The sequence below is a fragment of the Impatiens glandulifera genome, chromosome 2 (genome assembly GCF_907164915.1).
Source record: "Impatiens glandulifera chromosome 2, dImpGla2.1, whole genome shotgun sequence".
NCBI classification, from domain to species: domain Eukaryota; kingdom Viridiplantae; phylum Streptophyta; class Magnoliopsida; order Ericales; family Balsaminaceae; genus Impatiens; species Impatiens glandulifera.
The window spans coordinates 66323543-66336391 of record NC_061863.1 but is presented as its reverse complement, the minus strand read 5'-3'; the positions used below and the strand labels follow the sequence as shown (position 1 = coordinate 66336391).

General features: G+C 33.0%; 3 protein-coding genes across 3 annotated transcripts; 2 read left to right on the top strand and 1 right to left on the bottom strand.

The window, feature by feature from the left end:
* Positions 1–27: 27 nt before the first annotated feature.
* On the bottom strand, positions 28–1115 carry LOC124927459 (psbP domain-containing protein 6, chloroplastic). The gene is made up of 2 exons (XM_047467869.1): positions 427–1115; positions 28–332 (listed from the first exon to the last, which is right to left on the bottom strand). The coding sequence occupies exons 1-2, from the start codon at positions 1063–1065 to the stop codon at positions 159–161; spliced, it is 813 nt and encodes a 270-aa protein (XP_047323825.1). The 5' UTR covers positions 1066–1115; the 3' UTR covers positions 28–158.
* A 3711-nt stretch (positions 1116–4826) lies between these two features.
* On the top strand, positions 4827–7836 carry LOC124926736 (exocyst complex component SEC15A-like). The gene is made up of 2 exons (XM_047467019.1): positions 4827–5125; positions 5414–7836. Exon 2 carries the CDS (start codon positions 5428–5430, stop codon positions 7792–7794), a length of 2367 nt encoding a protein of 788 aa, XP_047322975.1. The 5' UTR covers positions 4827–5125; positions 5414–5427; the 3' UTR covers positions 7795–7836.
* A 1959-nt stretch (positions 7837–9795) lies between these two features.
* LOC124923606 (protein NRT1/ PTR FAMILY 3.1-like) lies at positions 9796–12477 on the top strand. The gene is made up of 4 exons (XM_047463571.1): positions 9796–10041; positions 10493–10710; positions 10796–11355; positions 11439–12477. Exons 1-4 carry the CDS (start codon positions 9912–9914, stop codon positions 12355–12357), a joined length of 1827 nt encoding a protein of 608 aa, XP_047319527.1. The 5' UTR covers positions 9796–9911; the 3' UTR covers positions 12358–12477.
* Positions 12478–12849: the final 372 nt, after the last annotated feature.

Sequence of the window (12849 nt, the reverse complement as noted above, 5' to 3'; positions counted from 1 at the left end):
GAGTTCTCTTCTACTTTTACAGAATAGTAATAATAATGCAAACTTGCTTTCTTGTTATCTTTGCTTATTTGTGAATAGAAAAATAAAATCCTCATTATATATATATATTAGTTAAGTTGGTATTTGGATGGATGATCAATATTACACCTTGACCGACCCTAGACTAGGAAAGAATCGAGCACGGTTCTGAGTGTTTTCTGGTTGGCCGGCGTCCACTGCTTATCGTTTGCACTGACCACAAACAGAATGACAGTGTTACCCTTGGCAGTTGCTTTAGCCAGATTATGGGAGCCAGTCAGAGCATATGGAGTCTCCAGGGTATATTTGTAATACTGCATCATGATGATGAAAATTAATTAAGGTAGTAATTAGTAACACACATTGTTGATAAAGATGAGATTAGGGGTTGTTGTAAGGATAATATACCGTTTGATCTCCAATCTTTTCGACGGAAGAGTCAAGAAGTTCATCAGGGTCAAATGAATTTCCTGTGACAAAAGGACCAAGAGAAGCAATAACCTTTTCTGGGGTTCCAATGTCTTCAATTGTAGCACCTGGTTTGTTTGTTAAGCGTATAAGGGGAGAAGCGACAACTTGGAGTTTCCCCTGCTTTTCATCTTCAAACTTAACCTCGACCCATGGCTCAGCACACTTGGGTTGGCAGTAATTCCCTGAGAGGATATTGGCTATACGTGTTTGTTTCCATGTAGGAGGAAGTATGAACTGGTAGGGCTCTACGTTTCCTGCTCGAAGGGCGGGAGTGTCCTTGGGAGAGGCTTTGAAGAAAACGAATGATGGGTCGGAAGGTGCCGGCGGGAGGAATGATCCTACATCGATCTCTCTAGCTTCGGATGGCAATGGCCGACGACATAGGGTGGTGGATGTTAGGGTTAACAGAGCGAGTCCTCTGAGGATTTCTCTTCTTGCGGAGGATTGGGGTTTTGTTTGAATGGTGATTGGTGGTGACAGATGAGAGATCTGAGTTTTGGGGGTTGATGAAGTAGTGGTAGTGGAGGAGCAAATCGAGGATAGCGGCGGCGGAGTCGTCATCGTCAAATTTGCCATTTTAGAGAGAGGAGAGAGAGTTAGAGATATGTGGAGGTTGAAGACTTGAAGTTGGAACAGTTTCCCAAACTAACCTTGTTTGGTGTTCGTTTTCCCAAACTAACCTAGTTTGTTCATTTATTCCCAAACTAACCTAGTTTACTATTCAAACTCATTTATTTATTTATTTTTTTCAAATTTATTATATATATATAAATATATATATATTTAAATTATTATTTATATAAACTAAATTATTTATATTTTGATATATATTTTAAATTATTATTTTTATAAATTTAATTATTTATATTTTGATATATAATTTAAATTATTTTTTTATAAATTTCATTATTTATATTTTAATATAAATATTTAATGGTTCATTAATTTAAGACATATTTTTTTACAACCCTTAAGTTAGGAAGACAACACATTTATTATAAAATTATATCACAATAAAAAGTTGTAAAAATTATTTTAATAAAAGACAACCCAATAAATATAAATAATAATTTGAATGAAAAGTTGTCAATATTATTTTAATAAAAGTTAACCCAATAAATATAAATAATAATTTGAATGAAAAGTTGTCAAAATTATTTTAATAAAAGTTAACCCAATAAATATAAATAATAATTTGAATAGTAAAAAAAAATTATGGGGATGAAAATCATACAGCCACATATATATGTATATATATATATAATAAATTTGAAATATATGTAAATATATATATATATAATAAATTTGAAATGTAAATATATATATATTAAAATATAAATAATTAAATTTATAAAAAAAAATAATTTAAATTATATATCAAAATATAAATAATCAAATTTATAAAAATAATAATTTAAAATATATCAAAATATAAATAATTTAGTTTATATAAATAATAATTTAAATATATATATCTATATATATATATATAATAAATTTGAAATGTAAAAAAAAAATTAAAAAAAAAAAATAAATAAAAAATTGAGTTTGAATAGTAAACTAGGTTAGTTTGGGAATAAATGAACAAACTAGGTTAGTTTGGGAAAGTGAACGCCAAACAAGGTTAGTTTGGAAAACTGTTGCTTGAAGTTGATGATGGCCGTGGCTCTGCCTCCCGTTTCTTCTCTCTCCTCCTCCTCCTCATCATTTGTTTTTTCACATCTATATTTTATATTTCTTTATATATATTTTACATTATCCATACAAAGAATGCTAATTTCTTATTTCTTTATTAGAATAAAATTTCATGGTGGATGAGAGATAAAATCGACGTTGAGTGAATTAAAGGATTAAATAACTTAATTTGAATTTTTTTTTTAATAGGCAAGTTGTTTATTTTATTTAGTTGGATCGGATTTTTCATCCTGAATTTTTATATTCTTATTTTATTTAGTTGAATTGAATTTTTCATCCTGAATTCTTATATTATAAAGTTTTATGTGTGATTTGTTGTTTATATTCACAATTGTCTTAATAATGTTTTTTTTTATGAATTTGTCAAATTTAAAACTATTTATTTTATATTTAATAAAGCTGATATTTCATTTAGATGCTCTTTTAGATATATTATTCATTGATTTGTATGGGTTTCTATCTTTTTTAATATATATAAATGATCGATTTATCAAATAATAAAAGGTTTTTGAAGTTTTACCATTTTACTAGTGCTCAGAATTTTTGGTACTTATTTCTTCAAATACGTATGTGGAGTCACCTTAACTAATTTTAAGATGGTTGGATCTTCTTCCTTTTAAATATATATATATATATATATATTTTTAAATTTGTCATATTATTTAATATTTATATTTGTATTTAGATGTTTTAATTTTTAGACGTTATTTTGTATTATTTATAAATTAATATTTCATATTTAGTTCTGTATTAAAATAATTATTTATCAAAAATAAATTTTAAAGATTTTATTTTATTATAAAATCAAATCAAATTTAAAATATTATTTTTTAAAAAAATCAAATTTTATATTTGAAACTTTAAATATATGAAAAAATAATGTAAAAAAATAAAAAAAAAGTAATGGATAAATTTTAAATATCAATAATTTAAATTTATAAATGTATTTATAATTAATTTATGTTTCAAAATATTATTTTACTTAAATTAATATTCAAATAAAATACTAATAATATAATATTGGGATACAAAAAAAGTTTTAAAAATAAAAATATTGTTGTATTAGGGTTAATATGACAACTTTTAACTTTTAATTTTTTTTAACTTTAATTTTTTTTCATTAATTGTTCTCTCTTAATCTTAATTTATTTTAATTAAAAAAAAAATGTATTTATTTCTTCTTTCCACTCTATTTTATTTTTTAGAATTAAAGAAGAACTAGTATGACATTCCACCGCTTATCGATGTTATAGATGGAACTGAACCACTCGTGACTCTTTCATCTCATAAGCCGATTTTTATCACTGATCTACCTTGGTAAGTTCTTTCGACTCTTTTTCTTTAATTCTTACTAACTTTTTTCCTTCAACCTTCATTTTAACTATATTTTTCAACTATAGTAATAATATAGTTGTTATATATTCTTTATTATCTAAATAAATAATTAATATGTTATATTATTTCTTTTTAACATATGTAAAAATATATTTTTTTAATTTATAATTTTATAAATATTTAACGTTGTATCGTCAGATATTGGTACCCACCGAATTCGAGGTGAAGATAAAAATAGAGATACACATCAAAATTGAGTTCATGTATTGAAATAAAAATTAAGTTTGGGATAAAATTTTCACTACCCAATAAGTATATATTTAAGTATACATTGTCATCCCCATTTATACAATTTTAGTATATATAGATAGAAATAAAACTACTTTATTCTTGAAATTTAAGAAATAAAATTCCTATTTTTCTCACAACTAAAATTATTATTTAGTTAAAAAGATTGAAAATGAGGTATACATTCTAGGGAAATTTGACTGAATGGCACTAAAATGGTCCTATTTTAGCTTTTGAAAATGCGCTGGTGACACCTTTATTTTATTTTGACGAAAATGTTCCCGTCTCGCAACTGGCAATCGCGAGACGAAAAAAAAATTCAAAAAAAAAATTATTTTTTTCGGCTCGCGATTGCCGGTTGCGTTTCGCGATTGCCGGTTGAGTCTCACGAATGCCGGTTGCGTCTCACGAATGTGGACATTTAGCGACAAGGACAAAATCGTCACAAAAAAAAAGTGTCACCAGCGCATTTAATTTTATGTGGCGATCAAAATTTCAAATAAATTTATCAATGAGGCCATTTCGTCAAATTTCTCTGTATGTAATATATATATAATATATAAAATATATATATATATATATATTTTTAGAGGAAAATTTGATGAGATGAAATGCCATTAATTGTAAAAAGTGTCGGCGCTAAAAAAACACCAGTGATACTTTTATTTTTTTTTTTACGAAAATGTTCGTTGCGAGACCGGCATTTGCGTGACGAATTTTATTTTATTTCTTTTTTAAAAAAAATCGTCCCGGGCGGATGATTATGGACTTCTCGCGACATTGACAATTTCATTCAAAAAAATAGCTGACATTTTTTGCAATTAAGGACATTTATCATCTCATCAAAATTTCCCGTTTTTTTAAATTGTATAAATTTAGTCAATACATGCACATAATTTTGTGCATATTAATAGGGGATTAATTTAAGAGGAAACCAGGATTAATTCGATGCCCAGATAATGTTGGTATAGAATGATTTTTGGGTCCCAATGATTTTTATATTATAATTTGAATGAGCGAAAGGTAAAAAATAATATAAAAAATAAGATCCTTTATTTCAGGTTTCTTCCTTGTTATGAACACCCATAACTTTGTATTCACAGAAGCTCTCGTCTTCTTCTTGCTGTAAGATTGTTCGTTGCCAACCGCTTCTTCATCTTCTACCACGCTACAGATCTCCATATATCGTCATTCTTATGGCCACGACTGTTGCACGAACAGATCTAATTACGGCGACCGACGTTGATGCATGACCAGATCCTCCATCGTCGGAGAACTCTACTGCCAACGCTTTTCTTTGCCTAGATTGCTTCCAAAGGTCAATTACGAATCCTCACTTTTATCTTCCGTCATATAATTTTGTTCTAATCGTCCACCGGACGGACTACGCGATCGATTCATCTCTATTCCTCTATTATATATAGCTAGGTTGATAGCACCAAACATCGACTTAGTCAGCCACGGGAATTCAATATTTATGTCATTACCAAATTTGTGTAGATTGCATCGTTGTTGTGTACGAAATCTCTGACTTCATTGCATTGCATGTTGTAAAATCGTTGATCTGTAATTGAATTGCGCAATAGTTTGATTTCTCGTGTTTCAGTTCTAAACCTAATCATGGCCTCAAAGCCAAAGAGGAAAACAGTAACTGATCAGAACGGTGATATTGGTGAGGATCTGGTACTTGCTACATTGATAGGAAATGGTGAGGATTTGGGACCAATGGTTAGACATGCTTTTGAAATGGGAAGACCTGAAACCCTACTCCAGCAACTTAAGTTTGTGGTAAAGAAGAAAGAAGTTGAAATTGAAGAACTCTGTAAGTTGCATTACGAAGACTTCATTCTAGCTGTTGATGAGCTCCGTGGTGTTCTTGTTGATGCTGAGGAATTGAAAGGTGAACTTGCAAGTGATAATTTCAGATTACAAGAGGTTGGTAGTGCTCTTCTACTTAAACTTGAAGAAATGCTTGAATCGTATTCAATCAAGAAAAACGTAACAGAAGCAATCAAGATGTCGAGAAACTGTGTTCAAATACTAGACCTCTGCGTCAAATGTAACATCGACATTACAGAAGGAAGATTCTACCCTGCATTGAAGATCATTGATCTTATTGAAAAGAAATATTTACAAACCACACCTGTTAGAACAGTGAAAACGATGATTGATAAGAGAATTCCAGCAATCAAATTACATATCGAGAAAAGGGTCACTAGTCAAGTAAACGAATGGCTCGTCCATGTAAGAAGCACTGCAAAGGACATTGGACAAACCGCGATTGCTCATGCTGCTTTGACTCGACAGAGAGATGAAGAAACGTTGGATCGTCAAAGGAAAGCCGAAGAACAAAGCTGTTCAGGCCTAGGAGATTTCACATGTACTTTGGACGTTGAAGAAATTGAAGAGGATTCAATTCTCAAATTCGATCTTACTCCAATTTACCGCGCTTATCACATCCATACATGCTTAGGCCTCCGAGAACAGTTTCATGATTATTACTACAAAAACAGAACATTACAGCTAAACTCAGACCTTCAAATCTCAATGAACCAACCTTTCCTCGAATCCCATCAAGTCTATCTAGCTCAAATCGCGGGCTATTTCATAGTTGAAGACCGAGTGTTGAGAACCGCCGGTGATCTCCAGACAACAACTAAAGTCGAGACGATGTGGGAAACCGCCGCTGCTAAAGTGACCGCGATTCTAAAAGTTCAATTCTCGAGAATGGACACCGCCAGCCACATTCTATTGGTGAAGGATTACGTGACTCTTCTGGGTATGACGATTAAACAATACGGCTACGAAACGGGTGCGATTATGGAGACGCTGAACTGCAGCCGGGAGAAATATCATGAACTCCTTTTAGCTGAGTGCGGCCTACAAATCAATGATGTCCTGTCAAGTGACTCGTTCGAGCAAATGATGATGAAAAGGGAGGCGGATTATCAAGCGAGCGTTCTGGTTTTCCATTTACAATCCTCCGATATAATGCCAGCTTTTCCTTACGTCGCTCCATTCTCCTCCATGGTACCCGATTGCTGTCGTATAATCCGGTCCTTCATAAAGGACTCTGCCAATTACTTATCCTACGGTAGCAACGTAAACGTATTCGATTACGTTAAGAAATATTTAGACAGGCTTTTAATCGACATACTAAACGAATCGATTCTCAACACAATTCAAAGCGGTTCGACGGGGGTATCTGAGGCAATGCAGATAGCAGGAAACATAGCTGTTCTCGAGAGAGCCTGCGATTTCTTTCTTCAACACGCGGCTCAGCAATGCGGGATACCCATCCGATCAGTTGAAAGGCATCAGGCTACTCTAGCGGCTAAGGTCGTTCTGAAGACATCAAGAGATGCAGCCTACCTCGCTCTGTTGAGTTTAGTTAACAATAAGCTTGAAGATTCGTTGGCTTTAGCGGATAATATGAACTGGATTCCCGACGAAACGCCTGGAGGCAGTCATGAATTCATGAACGAGGTGATTATTTATCTGGACACTGTTTTATCAACTGCTCAACAGCTGCTGCCGTTGGAGGCGTTGTATAAAGTTGGAGTTGGAGCATTTGAACATATATCGTATACCATTGTGGCTGCGTTTCAGAGTGATTCTTTGAAGAGGTTTAACGCTAATGCGGTGATTGGGGTTAACAACGACGTGAAGGCATTGGAAGCTTTTGCGGATGAGAGGTTTCAGAGTACTGGTTTGAGTGAGATTTATACTGAAGGGAGTTTTCGTGCTTACTTGATTGAAGTTAGGCAATTGGTTAATCTTCTTCTTAGTAGTCAGCCTGAGAATTTCATGAATCCTGTTATAAGACAGAGACATTATAGTACGTTGGATCATAAGAAAGTGGCTTTGATTTGTGAGAAGTTTAAGGATTCTCCTGATGGTTATTTTGGTAGTCTTTCTCGTGGAGCTCAAAATCCTCGTACTAAATCAATGGAGGTCTTGAAGAGACGATTGAGGGACTTCAATTAATCATGTTTTGATAACTCTTTACAATTGTAAGTTTTTACTTACCCTTTTTTCTTTTGATACTGACTAACTGTTTTTGGAAAACATTGTTTTGACAGTAATTACAATTCTTAATCCTTGTTGACAGAAAACCGGTGCACACATTCATGTCAGTTGAGGATTGTGGTTCGTCGGATCAATGTAGGTAAGAGACAGATTACACGCACACCTTTTATTTATTTGTTCAAATGATATTTCCATCTGGAATCCATGATTGAACCATAGAATGAATCATTAGGGAGTCCAAAATCCACCACGTACACAATGAGAGATGGATTTAATCATAGAAAAAACTAGTAGTTTTTGGAAGTTAGTTCTTAATATTTCGTAAGCCTATGCGTCACATGAACCCACCACTGATCCATTTTCCCCCATTTCAGTGTCTTTTACTAATATAATTATAATTCAAGAAGAAAATTCTTGGTCCAGTTGTCTTACCAGATTTGATATTTTCTCAAATACCATTCAAAGTGTTCACACTATCTTTTTCATTTGTTCTTCATTCAAAATCTCTCAAGATCCTGTTATTCTTTATTCAATCTCTGCATTAATGTATGTATGCTCAATTAAGGGTAGAACTAAAAGCTTACTTGCATCCAGTTTCTTTCGACATATAGTTATGAAAAATATTTTGAATAGAGAAAAATAATATGGAAAAAAGATAACACGTAGTGGGGGGCTGAGGGCTATGATCCATTTTTTTTTTTGTATTTACATGGTCAGCATTTAGTGTAAATAAATTCAATTCCCTATTCCACCAAAAGCAATCAATGCCATATCATAAAGTGACAAATTAATTATTTATGGAAGTAAAAACAAGCTCCATCAGGATATTCACATTACTTCCCCCAATGTAGTTAGGACTTGTTTGATATCACTTCTTTTGACATGCAATAACATGTAACATGAAAATAATCTTGAAGTTAACTATCATGTGTCTGATATTGCAGCAAATCGGAAAGACAACAAAAGAAAATGGCCAACATGTTGAAAGACTTGGTCTAGAGAACATATCATGGAATTTGCTATATCCAGACTAATAGATAACATGGTAGAATTGGATATAATGAAAGAGTAGTGTAATTTGTTTTAATAAAAATTTGATAACATCTGTTTTATGTATATTGAAATCTTAATAAACTCACTGTTATCTTTATTGGCTTAACACTAGTTGTCTTGTCCACAAATTATTGCTAAAAGAAAATTTGGAAATATGGATAGATATATCTCTTCCACAATCACTAGATATTTTCTAATACTTGTTGACGATATTATTTAAACTAGGAACTTCAAAACACATATCAAAACTACTCATTTAAATACTATTTTTCTGTGCACATGATTATGTATTATATTCGTCACATTTGTAATCTTGATCTCTTCATTCATCGAAAAATGAAACTCAACATAACCGTTTATTCTAATGGATTTTTTTTTTTTAATTTAAGAAGATAGCACAACCCAAACAATTATGATTTTTAATTCAAATTAAAACATTTTAAGTGAAAATCGAATTCGTGACGAGTGATCTTTTAAGTACCGACACTTGAGCTAGTGTGTTTTTTCAAACAACAAAGTTGTGACAGTATTAACATAATATTTGTATCCTTAAACACTATGTCCATGTATTATGCTCACACAAAAGCGTGTGGAAATTAATTTTCATATAATACTCTCTACATTAAATATAATCCAACTAAAGATTAGCACATATCATTAAAGATCTCTGATAAAACTATATTAACATAAAATTAGTTTTACTTAAAAATCCAATATAAATAGGGATAAGACTAGTTAACTAGCTAACACATCTTATAATAAAAAGTTTAATAGTTTTCTTCTTTCTTCAATACAGCCAGTCTTCTTTCTTATCCTGAAACTAAAATAAAACTCCAAAATTACCTCATCATGTCTAACATGGCCCTCTTCTCTTTTTTATTATATATACAAAGGGTCTTTTTCTGTATCCAAATCATGATAATTCATCCTCTCTCTTCTCTCACTAAATCATGTTAATAATTCATTAGATTTTAGCCCATAAATATTGTCCCTGGTTCTCTGCTCTCATCTCAATTTCTGCCATGGCCAACGAGATGCAGTCGGAGAAGAAGAAGAAGACTAGTACTGAAAATGGCACAATCGAGCTGCCAAAGGAGGAAGAGATGAAGATCAGGAAGCTTGGAGGAATCAAAACATTGCCATTTATCCTTGGTCAGTTCTTCATCTTCATCTCTATTCAAATATTCATTTTCTCTGTAAATCAAGATCCTTCATAGATGATATCAATGTCATCGCATCTAAAACACAACGTTTTAATTTCTTTTAAAAAAAAAATAGAAAGGGTTCTTGTTTTCTCTGTTGTTATAGTTGCTTTGCTATTATCTAAGCATCTATTTAAAATTTTAAATGGGTACAACATAAAACAAATAATAATTAGTTAATCATATATGTCTTTATAATGTTTTGTCATCATTTATGTAATTAATTATTCGTCAATTCTTTTCCTGTCTGTCACGTGGACAATTATTAAACATATTAAAATATAAGAACCATGTTTGTACTTTTATTAGAGATATCACATATATATGTGATTTCAATGATCTTGTTTCATTTTTTAATCATAACATAATTCAAATTTTGTTAATTATTTTTTAATGTATAGGAAATGAAATATGCGAGAGATTTGCATCAACGGGATCCCATGCGAATTTAATATCATACTTGACCGAAAAATTGAACTTGCCGTTGGTAAAAGCTTCCAATACCCTCGCCAACTTTGGCGGCGCCTCCAGCTTCACCCCTCTCGCCGGAGCTCTCATCGCAGATTCTTTCGCCGGCCGCTTCTCCACACTAATCCTTGGAACCTTCATCTACGAATTGGTCTTGTTTTTCACCTTGATAATTTGTTATTAATTAATACATATTGTTACATATATTCAAATTGTTTTATTATTATTGATAATAGGGATTAATGAGCATTACAATATCAGCATTATTGCCCAAACTTAGGCCACCACCTTGCCCAACTCAACAGAATTGCAAAGAAGCCACTACCACCCAACTCCTCCCCCTCTACCTTTCCCTCCTCCTTTCCTCCATCGGCTCTGGAGGAATCCGGCCATGCGTGGTCACTTTCGCAGCCGACCAATTAGACATGTCGAAATCAAAAGTGGAATCCCGAAAATGGAACTTCTTCAATTGGTACTATTTCACCATGGCCGGTGCTTCTTTGGCTGCCTTAACCGGGGTTGTCTACATTCAAGACTACGTGGGATGGGGACTCGGTTTCGGGATTCCCACCATTGCCATGGCGATTTCGATTATTGTGTTTGTGTTGGGATCTCCTCTTTACGTTAAGGTGAAGCCCGGAGGCAGCCCGTTGGTGAGATTGACTCAAGTTGTGGTCGCCTCCGTGAAGAAGCGAAATGTCGCCTTTCCAATGGACCCTTGTTTGTTGTATGAGAATAGGCAGCTTGATGCTCCCATTTCTCTCAATGGAAGGCTTGTTCATACTAACCAATTTAAGTAAGTATTAATTAGTTAATCTAAGTTTTAATGGTATAGTTCTTAATTTACCTTTCTTTCATGTGTTGTTATTTGGTTTTAAGGTGGCTGGATCGGGCTGCCATAGTGACAGAAGATGACACCCGAGATCCATCCTACCCCAATCTATGGAGGCTAACCACGGTTCATCGAGTGGAGGAGCTGAAATCGATTATCCGAATGCTTCCAATATGGGCAGTCGGAATCTTGCTCGTGACATCTCATTCCCACATAGGTAGCTTCACAATCGTTCAAGCTCGAACGATGAACCGACACTTATCTAAAACAAGCTCATTCGAGATCCCTCCAGCCAGCCTCTCAGTCTTCGCCACCCTCACCGTCTTAATCGGTCTTGTCCTCTATGAACGTCTATTCGTCCCATTAGCCCGCCGCATAACAAAAAACCCGACAGGGGTCACGTGTCTTCAAAGGATGGGAATCGGTCTCATCATAAACATCTTGGCCACGATTGTCTCGGCTTTGGTGGAAATCAAACGGAAGAACGTGGCTGAAAAACATGGTTTACTCGACAGACCGACAGTGGTTATACCCATAAGCGTTTTCTGGTTGATTCCTCAATTCTGTTTACATGGGTTGGCTGAGGTGTTTATGTCGGTTGGACATTTGGAGTTTTTGTATGATCAGTCGCCGGAGAGTATAAGGAGTACGGCGGCGGCGCTTTATTGGATGGCGACTTCGGTGGGGAATTATTTGGGTACTTTTGTGGTTTCGATGGTTCATAAATATACGGGGAGAAATGGGAATGATAATTGGTTGCCCGACAGGAATCTGAACAGGGGAAAATTGGATAATTTCTATTGGCTGATGACGGGAATTCAGGCTGTGAATTTTGTTTATTATGTAATATGTGCATGGTTTTATAGATATAAGCCGTTGGAAGAGGTCAAGGACGACGGCGATGGCGATCATGGAGATTTTGAACTCCAAATGCTACCAGAGATTCATGGAAAGAGAAGTGCTTAATTAAAATCATTTCTATGTATGTGGGAAAGAGATTAAATAATTAATCTCTTTTTGTTTTTATTTTTCTTCAAGAACTCCAAATAATTAAATCTTGGTCCTTATGTTAAATATTTACAATAATAATGTTTCTATCTATTTCTCATAAAATAAAAGCCTATGTTATTTTAATGAGATATAAAAAAATTATTAATTGCAATTTGGACGGTCATGATTAGGCCCCGCTACAAGTTTGGGACGTTTGCAGAAAAAATGTTTATTATTTTTTATTTATGTGATATGTTATATTGAAAAATCTTAATTAATATTCTAATTGTTAAATCTTATAATTGATTTTAGGAACACTCCTAGCAAGTCTGCCAACCCCAATTATAATAAAAGATATAATTTATGAACCTAATTTATTAATTGTTAATACATTACTATCATGGACCAAATTGAAATATATTTTTTTTAGAATTTTATTGTCTACTTTGTTAATTTACAAATAAGAAA